Source organism: Salminus brasiliensis, chromosome 12 (genome assembly GCF_030463535.1).
Source record: "Salminus brasiliensis chromosome 12, fSalBra1.hap2, whole genome shotgun sequence".
Taxonomy (NCBI): domain Eukaryota; kingdom Metazoa; phylum Chordata; class Actinopteri; order Characiformes; family Bryconidae; genus Salminus; species Salminus brasiliensis.
This window is the reverse complement of record NC_132889.1, coordinates 23253097-23271302: the sequence shown is the minus strand read 5'-3', so window position 1 is coordinate 23271302 and position 18206 is coordinate 23253097. Positions and strand designations below refer to the sequence as shown.

Below are 18206 nucleotides of genomic sequence, written 5' to 3'. Positions count from 1 at the left end.
CCGAGCACGTCGAGCTCAGTAAGAGTCTGGGCACGAATCTCAGCATCTCCTGACCCATTTCGCCGCTGCGATCCTAAAAATACAGCCCGCTGACGGCCAGATTAGAAACCTGTCCCTCTCCAGCTTTGCCTTAATCGCCGTAGCCGTATTTAAGAGGGACCGCGACCATCGCGGACCAAGCACGGCCTCTGCCATGGGCTTTATTTCAAGCACTTATTAATCACGTCTCTTTGTTGTGATCTGCCGCTTTAGCATGTACTGTCTTTTAAAAGCCTGCTCTGATGTCCCTCAGCCAGCCAATGAAATTAAACCTCCTTTTTTTTCTCTCTCTCTCTTTCTGTTTCCCTTGCAGTGCTGTGTGCGAAGAATCTGGCGAAGAAAGACTTCTTTCGTAAGTAACCCAGAGAGCGAGAGCGGCAAAAAGAGTGAGAGAGAGAGTGTGTGTGCTCCATTTCCGTAGCTCTATGTAAATCAGCCTCAGTGTTTTAGCCGTCCCGTCTGTTTGAAGTGCTCCAAGTGAGATACGTTCCCCCCCCACCCCCCGAGACGCCAGAAATGTGGGTCAGTTTGAGGAGATAAAGTGCCCCTGACTACAAGGCGTACACACACACACACACACACACTCACACACAACTATAATCTGTCTCTGTCTAGTCTCTCTTTCTAGTCTCTCTCCCGCTCGCTCGCTCACTCTCTCACTCCAGCACACAGCACAGTGCACGTCTGATGCTGACGACAAGGGTGATCAGATAACCCGGGAGAGAAGATTGGGGAGAAAAGCTAGGAAGAGCGAATGGAAGAGAAGAAAAGCAGTAATCGTCAGATTGCATGTCTGTACATTCTGCACAGCTGCAAAAGCCTAGCAGCGCACCCGTAAAAAACACTGGCCGGCCTAGAGGGAAATTAAAGAGAGTGACTGTGTGTGTATGTGTGTGTGTGTCTGTCTGCATGTCTGTCTGATCTGTGGTTTTGTGTGTGTTTGGAGTTGTTTGGGTTGTGGATGTCACAGTAATAGGTTGTTAAGGTCAGTCATTTATTTTCCAGTTACTGCTTACCTGTCTTATAATAGCACTGTCTGCAGCTTTTTTTGAGAAAGTGTGTGTGTGTGTGTGTGTGTTTGCGTGTGCGTCAGGTGTGGGCAATATGACATGCTGCTGTTGTTGTTATCGCAGTATATTGCCTACACTTTTCTGAGTATATATGGATATCAGTAAGTGGGTCTGATTTAGACCAATCATAGACAGCCTACAAAGACAGTGAGTACAGTCCTCCTGTATAAAGTGCAAAACGCAGTTAGCTGATAGGATGTTAATAATGTTTCTTCACTGATTGCCAGCCCGATACCCGATAAGTATTGTTGTCGGCCCGTCACTGGCCAAAATCAGAAGTAAAATCCGATCAGTTACCCGGAATGATTACATGAATGCCCGGTTCAAGCCCACATGCCGTTATTCTAGGCTCCATAACACACGATCAGTGTAACTTACAGACAGATACACTGAGTATAACAAGCAGCAGTACTTCCCCTGTCTTACCATGTTTTTATGCATATCTTTATACATTTATACATAACTCCAGTTGCAGACGTAAAGTATGTTTCTAATCAAAACATGGTCTAAATTCTGTTATCGTGGACATCTCCGATTCAGATCTCTTTAAGTAGCCAAGAATCTCCTGAAAATAACAAGGCATGTGTGACTGTCTCTTAGGAAGTCTTTGATTTTTTTAGGGAAAATAACGTAAATTTAAAAAAAAATCACACGAAGTTGGCTTGGGGGGTAAGAGAGGGGACAAAGGTGGTATGGGATTGCTATCCGTAGTGGCAGATACTCAAAGACACAGTATCCGTATCAGACATGAAACAGTGAAAAGGTGGTATCGCGCCGCCCCCTAAAAAAGGTAAATTATCTTTCCATACAGATTCCAATATCTTTGTGCTACCTCAAAAATTCATACACGCTAACTCGTCACCTGGCTTTGAATTGTGCTTTGGTTTAAAAATCAGCCCAAATATGTCATTATTCCTCTGATACAGTGAGTAATTTTTAATGGGCCAATCAGAACTTGTTACAGAAATGTACAAAAGAGTTTTGATGACAGTTAGCTACCCAGACCAAACCTGCAATTGATGCAGAACATGTTGAGCACAGATTGTTCTGTAACTGCTATAAGAGCTGAGCATTCGTCTTCTATTACATTGCAACAATCAATGCAAACTGCAATCTTAGGGGTCCAAGCACCGAGTGCTACTACGGAGCCACTATAGCACAAAATGATGGGCAGTGTTTTACACTATACTAATTTATAATATAATATAACCTTCTCCTTGGAACGAGTGAGACAGGAGTGTGGTTCCTGAACTCTGCTCTGTTTCACTGCTCATAAATCTATTAATATTAATAACCTGGTGCGTTTTGTCAGTTTCACCGTCTTGTTCGCAAGCCTTCGAATAATTACATAGATTGATACATTTGTGGACACAGATTAAGCATAGTCTGGGACTACATCGTAATCTCAGTGGTGGTTTGCATTTGTAAACCTTTTGATTGTAGGATTAAGCCATATCTAGGTCCAAGAAATCAGCCCATATTGTCTTGTGCAAAGCATGCTTCCATATTGCCCACCCTTAGTCAGTTTTGTGTGTGTGTGTGTGTGTGTGTGTAAGTGTGTGTCTGTTTGTATATTTATAATTCTATATTCTAATCCCCATTCTAGGCCTGCCTGACCCCTTTGCTAAGGTGGTAGTGGATGGTTCCGGGCAGTGCCACTCCACAGACACAGTCAGAAACACTCTTGACCCCAAATGGAACCAACACTACGACCTGTAAGTACTCCGGCACACACCGGTGTATCATTTGCACTGAATCTCATTTGCACCCACCTTCTCCACTTTTCCTCCTTTCTGCTTTCTTACTTTCACACACATCATCTCTCATACAGTGCAAATATTACTCATACACACGTATCTCAGCACACCCTGTCTTGCCATCCCACACACACCCTCATTCACTGTTGCTTACTCACCTTCGCTGGAACCCTGAGAGGGACTAATGAGGGCACAGTGTCATCCGTGAGGAGGCTGAGGGAGGTTAATTATTTGATCAGGCACAGCGCTCGTTCACTTGATATTCTTCAAACTGTCTCGGAATGGCATTTTCGCTTGTCCTGTGGACGTCTTTCTGGGTTTTCCCCTTTCTCACATTTTCAGTCAGGCCACGTCTCACTGGCTGATTTCCGTTGCGCCGTTCTTCACAAACCATTTTTTTTTTATTTTAAGCTTTTTCAGAGCAGCTCCCATCACCAGTGCTTACCTGTCTACCTGTCTATGTTGGATGGGACCGTCTCTTGTAGAGAAATTTGCTGAGTTACCATTGGTGGGGATTTGATGTCTGAAGAGTCTAATGCCTCATGTCGATAAACAACATGTTTATTTTAATAAAGCTCAGTTCCTACACTAAAGGAATAATTGATTTAAAAATAAAATAAAATTAAAAAACAATTGCACAATATTCTTGTTGCTGTAAATTAGAATCTGACCAATCAGTGTTTTTAGGGCTGATACCAATCGCCAATCATCTTTCTGTGCAATGGGTCAGTCGCCAATACCAATTAAGGACTGTGCAGGACGCTACGTTAACCTTTCCAGGCAAACTTACCAAATACTTAAAAAATGTGAAACTCTGAGGACTGCAGAACACTGTGGGCTGCTTAGTGTAGCGCAGGAAACAACATTTTTTTGGACGGGATTCCTTTAGCTTTCCGTTTTTCAGTTGCTGCTGTACTTTTGGCCATGGTTGAATGTGGTCTACATGTTGCGGATATGATCTGAACGGCTCTCAGAATTGGCTAATTAGAGTATCATCGGTTGATTGCATTATGGAACTCAAATTAAACAGGAAGTGATGAAAGCTTGTACCAGTTAGCATCATGTCTGAGACACTATCTGACTTTATCTTAAAACTACTGTACAACTAAAGTGGTAGGGATGTCCCTTTTTGCTTTAGTGGATCAGCATCCAGGAATATGTTAATGGATGGATATTGCCATTTTTGGCTGGATACAGTTCCGATTTTTTTGGTTTTTACTGCTGTTCTAGCAGAGCACCTTACAGGGCACTCTGGCATGTTCTGGTCACCATTAACGGACGTTATTCACAGGCTGCCTAGTCAAGGAACGCTCTCAGAATTTAACAGTTTATGGTCTCCAGTGCGGAACTATTAGACAGTGGACCTTTAAAATGAAATTGTCGTTCTGATGCTCTAACGACACACTTTTGCACATGCCGCCTAAACCAAACCAGTGTTGTCATGCTGTTCTATTACATCCATGTGGGGCAATGCACTCCTGCCGCTTAAAATGGCACATCAATTAATTGCGAAACTTATAAAATAGTCGTCTCACATCAGTAGACAGCAAAAAAACCAGCAGTTGTCGGACACGCACCTCAAACCTGAAGTGATGTCATTGCAGCATTTTAATGTAACTGGAAGCTGAATGATCAGGGAGGTCGATCAGACTGGAAATAGGCAGATATTAAATGCACTGTAAAATAGCCAATTAAAAAAAGTTACTAAATAAACTAAATAAATCAGTCCAGAATGACACAATATATAAACTGTTTACTATGAAGAAATTGGCTTTTTTTTAACTTTTGTATTAATTAGCTGCACATCTTGCCTATATTGTGTGCCTGTATTATTTATACAAACACAAAGAGCAGGTATCAGGTATCAGCCAAGCATTAAAGGCACTGTATGCAATTTCAGTCTGGCACACTTTTGGTAAAATCCAATGCACGTTTCCTCCCTGTTCACTTGATCGCTGTTCTTTTTGCATGCTCTGTTCCTTTTGCATCCATGGGTGAGGCGTTTGGACAGTGCCGAGCCCTACAAACATTGAAAGGCATAAAAAAGGATGAGGATAGTGCTCTAGTCCTGCTGAATAGGTTGATAACATTGGTTTAGAAATAGCTCAGTATCGTTTTGTCCCGTTTGAGAATGTTTGTGATGGATATTCGCAACTTGTTTCAGTAGTAGCATCAGTTGGCAAATGCATGAATTTGGGGGGTGGGGCTTATGAAGCTGCACTGAAGGGAAGGTTGTGTTTGCTTTACTGTTAAGTTTAAATATCATCAGTCATTCTCCAGAATCATACACACACACAGTTTCCCGAAACTTATTAGGTTTCCCATCGCTGTAAAGAATTCGAGGAAGAGTCGGCAGCGTTCCCTAGAAAGGACCATTCCACACCAAACCACTCCAAATGCCTCTGTTTCCACCTCAACCACTGAATTATGCAGACATTTGGACAAATCTGTCGAATTCTCGATCATTCCCTTTTTTTAACCCATCAGATTTGGTCAATACATCTTTAGCCTACATAAAGATTCAGGACAGGAGAGGCTCCCATAGACGAAGCAATCATTTGTAAACAGGCCTCCTAGCGCTCTGTATCTGACCATGTCTGCAGGGGTCTTTAAAGGAGCTTTGCAGTTATCAGCCTCTCTATAGCATAGTCTCATCTAGCACACACCTCTCAGTGTGTGTTGACACAGAGCTAAAGTTTTCAGTAAAAATAGCAACTTTCCCTCATGCGAGCTTCTCAATGTCACTTTTCGCAAAGCCCAAAAAAATAGAGGCCAAATAAGAGAGAGAGAGAGTGTGTGTGTCTGTGCACTCCTCTATGGGTTAGAATGGGAGTCTGAGAAAGAGCAGGGGAGAGAGTTTTTCCAGTATCTGCGCTCCCCTCACATGGGGCGACGCTGAGAGGAAGCACGTGTCTCAGTTTGTTTGATTGCCATGGCGACCAGACGCTTTTTTTTTTCTTCTTCTTCTTTTTCTTCCCTGCAATCGGCCGAGGGGGGGTGGGGGACCATGCGAGAGAGGGGACTGACATTGGCATTAAAGGAGCAGTTTGCTATAAAATCAATTTTACAGTTTTCCCTTCCCGCAAATGTGCTCCGTCAGCCAAGACGAGTTTGACTGGACCAAAGTGTGGACGAAAGTAGGGACAAGAAGAAAGTAGGGCTTCGAGATGATGATGATGCTGCTGCTGTTTTTGGCAGAATGATCTGCCTTTGTCCGTTTCTATAGTTAACAGTCAGACCAGACGGCAGCGGGTGGAAAACATGTCTGACACATCATCACAGCAGGGGAGGCAGTGGAGAAATGTAGCACTTCATTGTGCTTGCTTGCTTACAGCTTTAACCACCTCATCTCTCATGCCTGTAGACACCTGTGTACAGTGTGTGAGTAGAAGATTTAGGGCCTTTTTTTAACACTAGAAAGTCCAAACCAAGGTCTGAACCAAGGTTGATGTTTTTGCTACGTTGTGTGCATGTGATCTGGTTAGTTTCGGGAGTGCACTAATGGACTTTGCATGAAATACATACGTACAGCCCATGTAGGTGATGACGACATGACGTATTTCCCTATCCTTGACACTTCCTGTAACTGGTTAGAAGGTCCAAACCATTTAAAGAAGTGTTCACACAGCAAACGAACCGAGCCACCACCATTAATCTGACCAAGTTGTGAAACTGTGAGGAGGTGGAGGTGGAGGTGGGGGGATGGTCCTGAACAACCTACTGTACACACGCAAGGCCAGCTGTGGCCAAAAGCTGCTTCTGCTTCTGCTCTATTGTTCCACAGTTTCTCTTCTTGTACTTTTCCACCAGGAGCATGATGGGAAATAATCTCGAAATGAATCTAGTAGCAAATAGAGACCCTGCGAGACCCTGTGAGTAAATGCAGATTGTCTTTAGATGTGAGAGAGGGTCAGACTTTAGTCTTTCCAAAGTCTTTTAGCATATAGTTGGCATTAGTTGCTCAGGCAGGACTGTTTCACCAGAGCTACAAGGCCAATGTACCTGCACCATACTAAGTGATGAGAGGAGAGGGAAGGCCATCCTACCTACCCACAGAGAGCAGGGCCACTTATGGCCTCTCGTTGGAACTCCCTGCCACGGATGGCTGTGGCATCGCCAGGGTTCGGACCTAGCTGATGATTATACTAAGGCGCTAATACTAAGCCAAGCCTAGCTGTTGCTTTAATGCCAGTGCCTGCCCTCCCTCCCTTCCTCTCTCTCTCTCTCTCTCTCTCTCTCTCTCTCTCTCCCACTCCGTAGCCGGGGGCAACAGGTGGACTGTGTTCCCCGGGTGCAGCTGGCCCTTTCATTGAGGAACGTTGGCTCAGGGAGAGCCATGTGGGTCGTGCCAAGCACGGCCAAGCCGTAACCGCTGGCCCCAGTACAGCCGCAAGTGCTCAGCACTTGATTAGCACCTGCTTATTACAGCCGATCTCAGATCAGCGTCTGAGGAGCTCTGAGCATTTTCTTTACTGTAACCACCTGCGTGCGATCGCTGGCATGTACTTCAGAGCGTTCGGATGCGTCTGCATAGCTTGTCGGTTATTTCGGTCAGAGCTAAGACCATCTGCTAACATTAGGATGTTCTTGTGTGTTGAGAAACATGACCTGCTTTAGATTTATGTGGAAAAAAAATGGCTCGCAAGCTGGTTCTCATGAGCAGTAAATCGACTGCTCAGACAGCTTATCAGTCCTGTTTTTAACACTTCACGTCAGATTTTGGCCTGAAGTCTCCTCGAAGCTCCTTTCTAAGTACTTGTATTGTCTGGAAATAAGCATAGTTTGGCACGCACAAGAGTTCCACATAATTTGGATCGGAGGGGTTTCTGTGCTCAGGACTTTATTAAATTCTCTGGCGCTGGAAATTTGATAAATGTTAGCCAACTCCAGAGAAGCAGCTTTTTTTTTTTTTTTTTTTTTTCCGTTGTTTGGGTTTTCTTCACCCCCCCTCTGACCTGCCCGGCTTCGTCTGAACATCTAGAAGTGCTATCCATCTCCTGTTAGTTTAGTCTCTGCTCTCCTGACTGCTTTCATCTGACACCTCCCCCTCCTCCCTTTTCTCCCCCTCCTCTCTCCTTACCTCTTCTTTCTTGAACAGAGCATTCTTTCACTTTGGCAGAATCTTAAGAACCTATGACATTTCAGACATGCTAGAAGAACTCTCTGGCCAGAGCTTTTGAGCTTCAAGGCCTACATTGTCCTGCCTTTATTTTGACACATGGTGCCGGACGGCATTGTTCAAATTCAGCGTTGTGGCATTCACCAATTTAGGGATGTGCATCCCAGATCACTTTGCTCTTTGATTGATTGGAGCACCATCAATCATTTCAGAGAACACCGTCCCACTGCTCCACAGCTCAGTGCTGGGGTGGGGGGGTTAATACCCCTCTAGGCATTAGGCATTGTACCAATAAGTTTATGAAGGACCAGACGAGCTGTATGTGTGTGCATTTGCACATGTATCTCAGCAATAGGTGCAACTTGAAGTAGCTAAATGCTACATATAGGACATATAGGGTAGATGTCCCTATTACATGAACACTGCACAACTACATGGTTAAGTAAGCCCCTTTCAGACATATAACTTTTTCCCAATCTGGAAAAGCTGTATGTGTGAATGCAAATGACTAGATCAGTCGTGCCAGACAGTACCCAGTTATCCTGCCAGCCCCCCCCCCAGTACAAAGTCAGGGAGTGAGCCACTGTGTGAATAGGGCATGTAACTTTCCCAGTGAATTCACAGTGAACCTGTTGATGGCATTATTATGCTGAGCCAATCTTCAGTGTGCTGTAAACAAAACACTGCTATTTCCACTGCATGACTCCTGCAACGCAGGCGCTGCCACTTGCCTGTATCACGTAGAACGTTTCCTGTATGTCTGGCTGTACGATACATGTGTGAAAGGGTAAATCTGGACATTTTCCATAGTTCATATGTGAAAACGTTTTACAGACAGAACCTGCTTGGGGTGTATATATATATGATATGATTAATTATGCTCTAGAACACTTGGACCTGATAAACCAGAATGTGTGAAATTAATAATAATTAATAAAAAATTATTTGTACTTTTTGTACAGTTTTGATTTCAGTATTTATTTATATATTAATTTATGTTTAGGTTTTTATATATCATGAAAGTGTTTTAAAGGACCCTATTATTGAGGAACAGAATGTTTCAAATTTATTAACCATCAGGAAGAGCAGAGCGTGTTGTAATAGAAAGCAATTTCCGCCCTTAAAGTTCAAGAGTCAGGCAAGCCAAACCAAGTGCGCAGTTCCGTGTTACCGAACTGGTGAATGAATTGCCAAGATAGTCTGATTTACCGCTGCACGTCTTCTCTCTCTGTAGATACATCGGGAAGTTGGACTCCATCACTATCAGTGTTTGGAACCATAAGAAGATCCACAAGAAGCAGGGCGCCGGCTTTCTGGGCTGCGTACGGCTCCTCTCCAACTCCATCAACCGCCTCAAAGACACTGGCTGTAAGTGTGCGTGTGTGTGTGTGCGCGTGTGTTTTATTACCCCCATTTGAAAAGGATTTGGGAGGCGAGAGCTGATGCCTGTGTGTAGATGACCTCAGCTCAATGATGTTCCTGTGCACTCTCAGCTCACGCTGAGATTAATATGCGTGTTTTAGTCCAGAGGGCCATTCTCAAAGTCTGGACATGAATCGAATGGGAACTCGACCAATAGAAAAGGAGCATCCTCTGGCAGACTCGGCCAGAGAGCTAAATTGCAGAGAGTTATTGACAGTTATGAGATCTATTCCATTCATGGTAGGAAGCTACATATACGACTTTGTTACCTTATTTTACCCTGTTTTTCAATGATCAGGACTCCACAGGGCCACCACATAGCAGCTGTTATTTTGGGTATTGGATCATTCTCAGCACTACGATGACACACTAACACACCACCACCATGCCAGTGTGTTGCGCTGGTACGAGTGGATCAGACACAGCAGTGCTGCTGGAGTTTTTAAACATCAGCATCACTCCTGGACTGAGAGTAGACCAGCAGCCAGAAATGTCTAGCCAATAGTGTCCGGTCGGTGTATATGCATAATATGTACAAATGTTTATGGACACCCCTTCTAATGAATGCATTTAGCTACTTTAAGTTGCACCCCTTGCTGCAAAAGCACACACACACACCTTGTCTAGTCCCTATAGAAAAGTATTGGCAATAGAAAAGGACTCTGTGGTAGGTATGCACCGATCCGACTTTTTCAGTTCCGATACCGATACATAGACTTCGCATTTCAATCGATACCCGATACCAGTCCGATACCACTGCTGAATTAATAAACTGTGTACCTCACCATGTGGGAGAGACGTCCAAAGGCATCAGGATTGACTTAAGCACTACTTTATATAATATTACAAATTAACACATAGATAATATTTATGCATTTGCACATTTAGTGCAGTCTCACACCAACAAATTAAAGTGAAAGGATCGGTTCCATGGATTGGCCTAATTATCTGATTATCCGATTGTTGATATCAGGACCGATATCCACATATTGGCACCATGCCTAATGCCAGGCGTGGGCCAGAGGGGAATAAACGCCCCACAGCCTTGAGCGGTGGAGCAGAAGAACTGTGTTCTCTGGAATGATAATGCTCCTTCCACTACTTTTGGGATGAGTTAGAGAGTTGGGGCTGAGGAGAGGTGGTGATCATCCAACATCCTGACCTCATGAATGCTCTTGTCACTGAATGCAGTCAAATCCTCACAGCAGTGCTCTAAAATCTAGTAGAAAGAAGAGATTATGATTAGGCTTTATAAATTATATCAATTTATATATTTAATAATATAAATAATAAATGAATAATATATAGATGCACTGAATTTAGGGTGTTTAATATGTAGCATTTATACTGCATTTTGCTGAAGTGTTCAGTACTATGTGCTCAGTCTCAGGCCGGTGGCAGTAGGGAACTTTTGAAACAGCTACAGTTTCCTAGAAACCCTCCAACAAGGCTGATTTCCTGAAGAAGTACAGGAAACCACCAGCCTCTCCCACAGCTGCGAGCAAGGGATTCCTCTCTGCCCGGCGTTTCCTGCTGTCTGTCTGCCCCTCTCTCTTTGTCTGCCTCTCTCTCTCTCTCTCTCTCATTTTTGCTCGCTCACATTTATATAATCTCCATCTGTTTCATTTTTGTTTCACTTTCATTCTTTTATTTCTGCCTCTCTCTTTCTCTCCTCTCTCTCTCCCCATCTCTCTCATATGTCACTCGATCAGGGATGAATTGGGGCGTTCTTAGTTGTGGCCATTTTGATACATGTTTATCATTTCTTTCATTTGCAGCTGTTTAGTCCCTCTGTGGTTATAGTGTGTGTGTGTGTGTGTGTGTGTGTGTGTGTGTGTGTGTGTGTGTGTTCAGTCAACTCAACCCATCCCTGTTTAGTCTAGTCGTACATCCTGACTTGACTTGACTGTCTGTCTGTGTGTGTGTGAAAAAACCCTACTTGTTATTCCTGTCCCTTTCTTCCCATGGTGCAACATAGACAGAGAGACCTAGCATCTCTACTTCTCAAGTCGGGAATGAATAAAGCCGGCTTTGTGTGTACAAACACACACTCTCACACACACGCGCACACACACGCGGTCACGGCTGCAGTGGGCGTGACCTCTTGGGAGCGTTTAACGGTCTGTGGTGGCGCTGCCTCTGTGTCCATCTGCTGCAGTGGCTCAGAGGCGGTAGGTCACACTCCGGCTGAGAGTCAGTGGCCATGGTGGGAACGTCATGCAGGGATGAGTGAGAGACACACTGCTCTTGTGGGCGTATTGTGAAGAACGTGCCACTTGTCTTAGCTTTCTAGACAGGGTTAGGAGTGAGCGGTGTCACGGTATATTAAAATGATAGTTATCATGATTAATTAGACGACTCTTTGCCTTTTGAGGTGTATTATGATCGTTATTAGGGTCTCTAGAACCAATTGATGGATTTTAATCTCTTAAACTGCAGATAATTACTAGGTTACAAATTGTAATTCATCAACTTATTAGGAATTACTTATGATAAATGCTTAGTTTAGCATATTTGATATTTGAGTCCCACAGGGTTCAGTTTTAGGGCTTCTGAAATTGATGAAAATGTTGAGATGTATCTGAAGTGTGGGCCTACCTAAAGGGTTAAAAGGGACCTATCGATTATAGAGAGAGCCTGTAAAGAACAAGCAGTGTATAGTAAGTGTATAAACTGCTTAAAGAAGTAGCTGATTGGAGGTTAGTCCATTATGCCTTAAACATTATGGAGAAAATGTGACATTGCTTCTTTTTGACTGCTGCATTTTGTCTCTACCACGTTGTTTGCAAACCTGAGGAAAAAGAAATATCATGAACTGTAATGATGCCTTCCATAATGATTTTGAATGGTTTCTTTTTTTGCTTTTCCTGCTTACCTGATTGAACTCGCCTGTTGATTTAGGTTTAGTAACTCTGTTAGAACAGGGAAATCAGCAAACAGTCCTGGACTCCAGCCCCTGTTTCCCACCCCTTATTGTGAATAATCACTTGCACCATGCTTGCACCATGCTTGCACCATGCATATAGGGGGTGCCTAACAGTTGGGCAACTGTGTGGTCATGGGGAATCGCCAGGGTTTCGGTTTCTCAGTCTGTTTTTCTTTCTCTCATCCACAGATCAGAGACTGGACCTCAACAAGTTGGGACCCAATGACAGTGACACCGTGAGGGGACAGATAGTAGGTGGGTTTCGTCTTAGGGCTTCGTCTTTTCACTTCGACCAACCTGGGAAACCACAGTGACGCAGTGCCTTCTTGCTTTAACATATAACAAGAGATGCATACAACCCACAAGAACAGCGTGGTTCTGAAAATTTGGTAGACATCACAGTCACTGTCTGAACGCTAAGAGAACCACAACCTAAACAACATATCACTTTCTGTTTTGGTGCAGAACCAAACTGCACATATTAACACACCCTTAGTTTCTCTCCAGACCTCTGTCATGGCCACTGGATATGACACTCTCCCACAGTTTTCAGTTTCAGCATGTTAAATCCGATGGTTAGTTGAAGGCAGCTTGATTCTCGGCTCCGCCTTAATCTGTTCATATGGCTACACGAAAAAAAAAAAATGAATGATTGGTATTCGATCCACCCCTGCTCCTTCCTCGGACGATCTGATTTCCCCCCAGCATTCCTGTCTTCCCACTCAACTTACCACATCTGCCTTTCATCCTGTGAGTCAGCCCAGCTCTGGGGACCGCCGGAGCTGCTCTGTAATGACTGTTAAACCAACGCATTTACACAAAGGATGATGAGATGAACACCTCAAGGTGAAAAGGAGAAAAGGGAGGAAAAAGGCTCATGCCTTAGGTTGGGTATTCCATGCATTTCCTCACACTCCGTAGCTACCTGAATAAGCTCATCATTCGCAGCCACTGAACTGAGGAGAAGATCATCATAATGGTGTGCCTGTAATCACACATTTTTCAGGGCTGATGGTGTTCAGAACCCTGCCCATATTAAGGTGAACTCGAGATGAACTCTGAGGCGCATAGCGACAGCAACTTGAAATCTGTCTTTGGTCCAGTTCAAGTGAGAAGACAGCCTGCGCCCTATAAACCGTTGGCGTGACCCGGAGTGCAGACATGAGCTTGACACCCAGCTTTATGAGCAAGCCTTTAGTCACAGTCTTCTGTGTGGCAACTTGTGCTTCAAATACTTCCTATGATGTCAGCGTCGGTGGCGCTCTCTAATTACAGAAGCAAAGCTCTTCTCTGAAGCAGACGTCGCTGCATGCGCTGGGCCTCCCAGGCTTCATGGACTTTTCTCTGTAGTCTGTCAGAGCTCACAGATGGTTTACACCTCATACCACTGCTAATGGTCACTGAAAGGCATCCCTTACATGCCCTTGTGAAAGACTGCTCTCCGAGCCAGACAGGCCACCCATAACTCATGAAGCTGATATGTGGCAGAGATTGCTAAGATGTTTACACCTCATTCATGTTTAACTGCAGGAGTCTGTATGTAGGTACACTCTTCAGTTCCTCGCATTTTTAAATACATACATTGCAGGTCGGTTTCATAGTAGTTACAGAGGTTAAAGGAGAATGGCTCCAAATTTTAAAGCTGTCAATGTAAACGCAGCCAGCCAGAGTGGCTTGATGTAAGTTGGGTTTCTTACTGGAGAGAAACGTGCAGACTCTTCACAGTGGTCCAGATGGGAGTCAAGGATATAGCCATGATATTTACAGCTGCTAATTTTTAGACCAAAAAGACTTTAGAGTTTATCATCTTCTAATACTTTATCAGCGGCTACAGGACGGCAGTGTGCAAATTGAGTAGCAACTCTCATCTTAGTGAATTACACTAAGATTTCTCATTCAGTCTAAATAATACATCTTATTATATATATTATACTTGTGCTTAAAAAAAAAAAAAAAACATTTAAGTACAATACGCAGAATTCCACATTGAACACATGAAGTCCCCATGCCATGTCTGTCCTTACAGGCAAATGAATGTTTTTTTGCTGATGATGATTTGGAGATGTTTGGCCATATATAAAGGCTACATGACATAAGTGTCTTTTTGTTTGAATAAGTGTCTCAGACATCATAAACATAGGAACTTTCAGTGAGGTTTTAAACTCTTTAGAGGTTCGGTTTCTGTCTCTTTACCGCATTTCTCCCTCGGTACGTTTCTCTAGAGCAGCAGCACAGCAGAATGATTGACATCAGACCACTCCAAATTTGGCTTAGTTTATGTCTTAACCGTTTCATTATTAAGGACCTTTGGAAATTTTGGATGGTTTCTTTTAATATTTGAGTAATATGCTTGCAGTTCAAGAGGTTCAACCTCTGGATCAGTGCTATGAATTTATACCTGATGTCTTGCTATCTGGTCTTGTGTGTTTGTGCAGTGAGCCTGCAGTCCAGAGACCGAATTGGAACCGGAGGGCCGGTGGTGGATTGCAGTCGTCTGTTTGATAATGACCTACCTGATGGGTGAGATTTTGTGACTGATACCTATGTAAATATTTTATTGGTCTTTTATTGGTTGAATGAACTTTTAAGAAGTGTAACTGTGTGTGTGTGTGTGCAGCTGGGAGGAGAGGAGAACCGCGTCTGGTCGAATCCAGTACCTGAACCACATCACGCGCAGCACGCAGTGGGAGAGGCCTACCAGGTGAGTGACAGCTGATCTGACCTCAGGGTTTCTGTTCTGTACTAATAGAGACAGTGGACTCAACCTGCTTGTCTTGCAGTGGTGGTCTGCTTTATAGGATGGCGTCGCCCACCGCAGCAGTAAATTACTACCTCTGCTGTGTAGTCTGAGTGTCTTAAATGCTGATAGAAAAGGTGGTCTGCAAGGCTTCACACTGGAAAGAGGCTTACTTCACTAGCAGAGAATTCCTCTTTTCAGGATCTGTACATTAGCCCTTATAAACCCTAAAGACCTGTCTGCTTTTATAGCTCTTGCACTAACTGCATATTAGCTTCATAGTGCTTATCAAGTCATTAGTAGCAGTTAACTGAACAATGGTCTTACGATTCTAATCCTAGGGTCTAAAATATGCACTGTTTTTGTAGTTTGCTTTTGTGAGGCATGCATTTCGCAGCGTAATCTCACGCTGAGTCACAGTTAGTCACAGCAAGCCCACAAATATTATGTTGTCAGAGAGACGCTCGCACACAATGATCACTTGGGTGATCGAGAGAGTGCACAAGTGTTAACCAAGCAGACTGAAGGGTCTGTAATGGCCAGTGGAGACTCCTCTTCACCCTCCACTGCAGGCAGACATCTTCAGACACTAACTATACATCTTACGCACACATGCACACACGTTGACTGCCCTCGGGGTGGGGTTCAGTGCCCTGCAGCCCATCCATGTGAAGTCTGTGAAGTGCTACAAAACATTCTTCAGCCAGTCTTCCTGTTGGAAGCCTCACAAAATGCAAATTAGGCCTCCTTGGTTTATATATTTTTTCCCCCTGGACACAGATTAGACCCAGTCTTCATTTGAATGCTTGGCCTTTTAATAATGCAGGACTTTAACGAATGCTAATTTGAAGAGTGGGGGATTCTGAGCTAATCCAGTGGAGCGGAGGCTCTAGATTAAAGCAGAGTCGGAGGGAGTCACATAACTTCAGATTGTACCCACTTATATCGGACAGGAGCTGTGTGAAGAGCATCACTAAGGAGAGGGAGGAATCACTTAATCACCATATGTGTTGCACACACAAGAATTTGACCTCATTTGTGCAGTGAACACACACAGGGGGACAGTGAGCACACATTCCCAGAGCAGTGGGCAGCCCTAGCTGCGGCACCAGGGGAGCAGTTGGTGGTTAGGTGGCTTTATCGAGGGCACTTCTGTTGTGTCTAGTCACAGGGCTACATCTATGAACTTCAGGCCATGACTGCCTACTAATGAAGAATGAAGACGTTTATCCCATTATAAATCCATAGGCATTAATTTGGACCTCCCCCCCTTTGCAGCTATAACAACTTTCATTTTTAATAATACCACTTACAGTTAATGGTTGAATGTCTAGAAGGGAAGACCAACAGAAAGACCAACATTGTTGCAGAAATGACCTCCACGCTGGAATTCAGTGAGCTCTTTAGAACGACCCAGCAGGCTGCATGGCTAGGTGCTTGATTTGATACACCTGGGGCAAAGGGACATAAATATAAAACCTAAATTCAGTGATTCAGAGGTGTGTCCCAATACTTTCGTCCATATTACGGATCTCCAGTTTTCCCCACATTAGCCTTTGCGGTATATGCCCTAGTTATGTGTGCTCAAATAGCTGTTTGTGCCTTTTTTATTTCATATTTTTTATATTATATGGAATCATCCATAGTGGATGATGTGCGTCACAGTATTTTACCTGAATAATGTTGTAGTCATAAGCTTTCTTTCTAATAAAAACGAAATAAATGTTTTTCTTAGGCCGGCTTCTGAGTACTCCAGCCCCGGTCGTCCGCTCAGCTGTCTGGTGGATGAGAACACTCCCATCATGACGCCTAACGGCGCAGCGGGTGTGCAGGCGGGTGACCTGCGGGTGCAGGAGCGCCGCGTGCGCTCCCAGAGACACAGAAACTACATGAGCCGAACTCATCTCCACACCCCACCGGACCTGCCCGAGGGCTACGGTAAGTTACAGCAACAGTGGTGGTCAGAGTCTTTACATCTCACCACAGTTCAGTTCAGACAGGGTTCCCAACCCTGGTTCTGGAGGACTCCCTGCTCTGCAAATTTGAGTGGTTTCATGCTCTAACACACTGCCTTTAACCCTGAAAGGACTTTTTAATTAGCTGATTAGCTAGAGAGGTCCCCAGGACCACTGATATAGACCATAATAATACTACGTCTGGCTTTTATATATATATATAGCACAAATGCATTCTTGAAAATTATCATAATAGACTAAAACCAGTTGTAACTGTTCTATTTCCTCTGAAATGCCCAGGGGATGTGGTGAGTTCACTGTGCAGACACCAGAGGACTCATACCTTCAGCCTGCCAGAGGAATGCACTGACATAGCTCACACACACACATGCACGCAGTGCAGGGAGCTGCTTGGCTTGTTGAAGTGAGCAGTGTTGCTAAGGGAATTGGAGTGATGCTGTAGCTCGGGAGGGAACAATGTGTCTGAAATATCTCTCTCTGACATGCTGTCATCACCAGTGCAGGGTTAGACAAGGCCAGTCCATACGGACCATGCACGCGTGTGTGTGCCTGCGTGTGTGTGTGCAGGAAAGATATGAGGAGACTGTGTGCTAGGGTATGTGCATCTCTGGGGAGAGTTACAGGGAGTTTGGACACATGCAAGTCTAATAAAGGAGAGCGTGTGTGTGTGTGTGTGTTCACATGTGACTCAGCACATCCTGTGGGATGCATCCGTAGAAACGGAACAGGGTGGGGATTATGCACACATGTGCATGTGTATGTGTGTGTCCATGGAGAGAGTGCAGGGTGGAGGTTAAGTACACGTAATGTGGAATATGTGTGTGTATTTGTGTGTGTGTGTGTGTAACACGGGGCGGTGCGTGTCGACAGGAAAGCCAGTGGGATCTCGGCTCCGTGAAAATCTCTGTCAACAATGATAAATGAGCTCTCAGTGTAACACACACACACACACACACACACACAGCTCTCTGACGACCTGGTTTCTTCCATAATCCCTATTCTCAGACACATGCACACGCACTCAGACGCTTAACGTTTAGAAACTTGTTTTCCTCTGATTATAGAAACATGCTCTTTACTCCAGGCCACGAACACACATTGATGTCGAAGTAAAGGGAAGTGTGTGGTGGTTTGGATATATGAATGTCCATTTGGAGCTT

The 18206-nt window shown here is 44.2% G+C and overlaps 1 protein-coding gene across 3 annotated transcripts in view; it reads left to right on the top strand.

Moving 5' to 3' along the window:
- The window catches only part of smurf2 (SMAD specific E3 ubiquitin protein ligase 2), a 66061-nt gene that overhangs the window by 30130 nt on the left and 17725 nt on the right, over positions 1–18206 (top strand). For all 3 annotated transcript variants that reach the window (XM_072693485.1, XM_072693484.1, XM_072693483.1), the window contains exons 2-8: positions 353–391; positions 2716–2824; positions 9220–9353; positions 12523–12588; positions 14769–14853; positions 14951–15034; positions 16806–17008. In XM_072693485.1, the coding sequence (XP_072549586.1) occupies positions 353–391; positions 2716–2824; positions 9220–9353; positions 12523–12588; positions 14769–14853; positions 14951–15034; positions 16806–17008 (720 nt within the window). The remainder of the gene's footprint in view (positions 1–352; positions 392–2715; positions 2825–9219; positions 9354–12522; positions 12589–14768; positions 14854–14950; positions 15035–16805; positions 17009–18206) is intronic.